The 3,141-nt window shown below is 36.6% G+C and overlaps 1 protein-coding gene across 1 annotated transcript; it reads left to right on the top strand.

Annotated features, from left to right (window-relative positions):
• Positions 1-215: 215 nt before the first annotated feature.
• On the top strand, positions 216-2,771 carry LOC130738560 (FBD-associated F-box protein At3g52670-like). Its single transcript, XM_057590580.1, has 3 exons — positions 216-1,884; positions 1,969-2,139; positions 2,243-2,771. Exons 1-3 carry the CDS (start codon positions 1,222-1,224, stop codon positions 2,588-2,590), a joined length of 1,182 nt encoding a protein of 393 aa, XP_057446563.1. The 5' UTR covers positions 216-1,221; the 3' UTR covers positions 2,591-2,771.
• Positions 2,772-3,141: the final 370 nt, after the last annotated feature.

The raw sequence follows: 3,141 nt of genomic DNA, 5'->3' as shown, positions 1-3,141 counted from the left end.
ATCACTATCCTTAGAGCGTCTCCAATGGAGAGGCGACTTAATCCAGTTGGGGTACTTAAGCAACGTTGCTTATTTTGGAACATCACTAGAGCACATGACATAGCAGTTATGGTTGTTTAAATTTAAGCAACAGTCGATTATTCTCTTTCTTCTTGCTTTTTGATTAAAAAGTTATATTTTTTTCTTTCATTCATGAACTTGAATAGTGTCATAACCTTGAAATAATATAAATATATGAGGTATAGTGAGACTCAACCAAAAGTAAAACAAGCAACTGTAGTTGAAGTGAATTCAGCTTATGTTGCTTAAATCATATGTGGCAGTTTGAGTCCACCAGAAATAGTGTTTAAACAACCCAGAAATAGTATCTCTTTTGCGTCACTTTTTCTTTTCCATCTTCATTCTCCCAATGCTTTGATTTTGGGTGTTGGGCATCTTTTGTCTACTGTGAATTCTTCAGCAATGATAGAAGATTGAATTTTGGATATGGATTCATTTTCTTCTCATATTCAACACTTAGTGGTGTGTTTGGTATGTAGAAGAAAAGAGAGAGAAACGAAACTGAGAAAAAAGAAAGGAAGAGAATAGAAACTAAGATGATTTTTAGGGTGCTTGATCGGAGAAAAACCGTAATGAAAAGTGTGAGAAAAGAAAAATGTATGTTCATAAAATGACATATGCATTCTCAAATAAAAAGAAGATATAATAAAATAGGCAGCCTCTAGTATACACCTGGAAAAACTAGTGTAATTTTACACTAGCAAATTCCTTCTGCTTGTGCATTAGAGCAATTTGATAGCAGATCTCAATTATTGCAATGGATGATTGGGGGGTGTATTTGACTTCTGTTTGTACGTCTGTTGCTGTTGTGGGGTACGTGGATGGCTAATGGAATTTGCTAGTGTAAAATTATACCAGTGACCCAATAAAATAATTCTTTTTATAAAACTTGTCTCTACAAAAAAAAAAAAACACTGTAGGGGTATTATAGACTTTTAGGCTGCATATGATCTCACACTCTAACTTCCTAGAAGAAAACTATTTGGCAGTTGAAAATTGTTGAATAGTCACCATCATCAAACACATTTTTAGGGTTTATGAGTTCATCTCCCCAAGTCCCCACCAGCAAGCGCACAAACTACTCAAAACTCCTCAAATTGGTTCAGCGTAGTTGGTTGAGCACTGAAGTTGCATTGATTTGTGAAGTTGCATGCATCTAAAATGGAAGATAGGCTCAGCATCTTACCGGACCCAATCCTGTGCCACATTCTCTCTTTTCTCCCAACCGAGGTAGCAATTGCCACAAGCGTTCTCTCGAAGCGGTGGAAGCCTCTATGGCGTTCAGTCCCCACTCTCGACTTCGACTACATTTACGAAAGCAAAGAGGCGAATTCTCGCTTTATTCAATCTGTGTACGCATTCATCTTCACCAGAGATCAACGCCAACCTTTCCACAAATTCCGCATCAGATTATGGGCGGAAACTGAGGAGTCTGAGGAACCTACCAATGTCGCTGTTTGGCTTAACTTTGCCGCGCAACGCCAGCTTCAGCACCTTGAGATCTGCCTCTTCAATCACCGGGTTCATTCACTACCACCACCCACCATACCCCCTGACATCTTTTTCACTTGCAGCACAAATCTTGTGGTTCTCAAGTTGCATGGTTTAAGCTTGAAACCTCTTTCCTCTGTTGATTTTCCCTTTCTTAAAACCCTGCATCTCCAAACTTCACTTTTCTTAGAGTATGAATGTCTCGCCCTTCTTCTTTCCCGATGTCCACTTCTTCAGGATTTCAAAGCATCATCGCGTTTGTTTTTTATCTACAATTTTTCTGATGGTATTCATTCTAACTGCTTACCAGTACAGTTTTTCCACATACGGCAGGTTCTGTTATTTATTCATTCATCATTGTTATTCGTTCGTAAGATAAATTGGATGTTTGATGTCATGGTACTGTAACTCATGCAGATTAATAATCAAGTCCTGCATCATCATGAAAGCACAAATATTTCTGCTTTCACCATGTTTCGCAATTTAACTCATATGGAATTCTCCAATATAATGTGTAATAAGGACTGGCTTAACATAGTTGAAATGCTCAAGTATTGCCCCAAGCTTCAAGTTCTTGTCATTAATCAGGTTTGTTTAGTGGCTTAGCATGATTTCTATTTTATTTTTATGTCATTTGTTCACATGTTATCAACTTCACTTAATTATTTATTTTTGTGTTAATTGTTAACAGCAACATGATCTTATCTATGAGAATATTCAATTTGAAGTCGACTTAAGAGATTGGCAATGCTCACTACCTGGTCCTGAATGCATTCAATTACACCTTAAAAGATGCTATCTAAATGATTATAGAGGCACTGAAGGTGAGTTTCAATTTGCAAGATATATTCTCCAGAATGGAAGAGTTTTAGAGAGCATGATAATATGCAGTTTCCCTGACGTTAAACAACAGGAAAAGCATGAGAATCTTAAAAAATTATCCTCATGCACGAGGCTTTCTCCAACTTGTGAACTTCTCTTTGATGAACGAGAGACCTGGAAGCTGCCTGTAGTTTGTTCATTTCTTGCTCTTAACTAGTTAGTAGCCTGATACAAGGATATGGACCTTGTCTTAATTTTCAAATCAGTAGAACTTTCTCCTTACTGATGACTAATTGTAAATTTAAGATATGGTGCCCAAGTGCGAGACAATTGTATTTCAGATTGTGATCTTGTGTGAACTTCCAATCTATGGTATTAAGTTTAAATTCTCTCTCAAACTAGCACAATTATGCACAAGAATCAAACATTTAGTTGTTTATTTGAAAACTAACTCTTTTCTCTTTTGGTATTTCTTTTTTAAATATTATTGTGTACTATGCATGTTGTAGCAAAATCTGGTCAGAATTAAAATTTTCCCTAAGATAATTTTATCTTTTCAATAAGAAAGGTTCAACACTTGTGCCAATATGTAGGGTTGTCAATAGCGCGCAACAGCAGGATGTTAACATTGGGGCAATTCTTGTGTGATACTATTGGTTTTCTGTTTGTAAATCTGGTGATAATGTTTGGTTGTAGTAAAAACTTGTACATGGCATGGGACAACCTTTCATCTCTTCTGTGTTTGAGACTGAGTTACCCCATCATACC

Source organism: Lotus japonicus, chromosome 2 (genome assembly GCF_012489685.1).
Source record: "Lotus japonicus ecotype B-129 chromosome 2, LjGifu_v1.2".
In the NCBI taxonomy this organism is placed as follows: domain Eukaryota; kingdom Viridiplantae; phylum Streptophyta; class Magnoliopsida; order Fabales; family Fabaceae; genus Lotus; species Lotus japonicus.
Note: the sequence above shows the minus strand (reverse complement) of the source record. Positions and strands in the feature narration are given on the sequence as shown.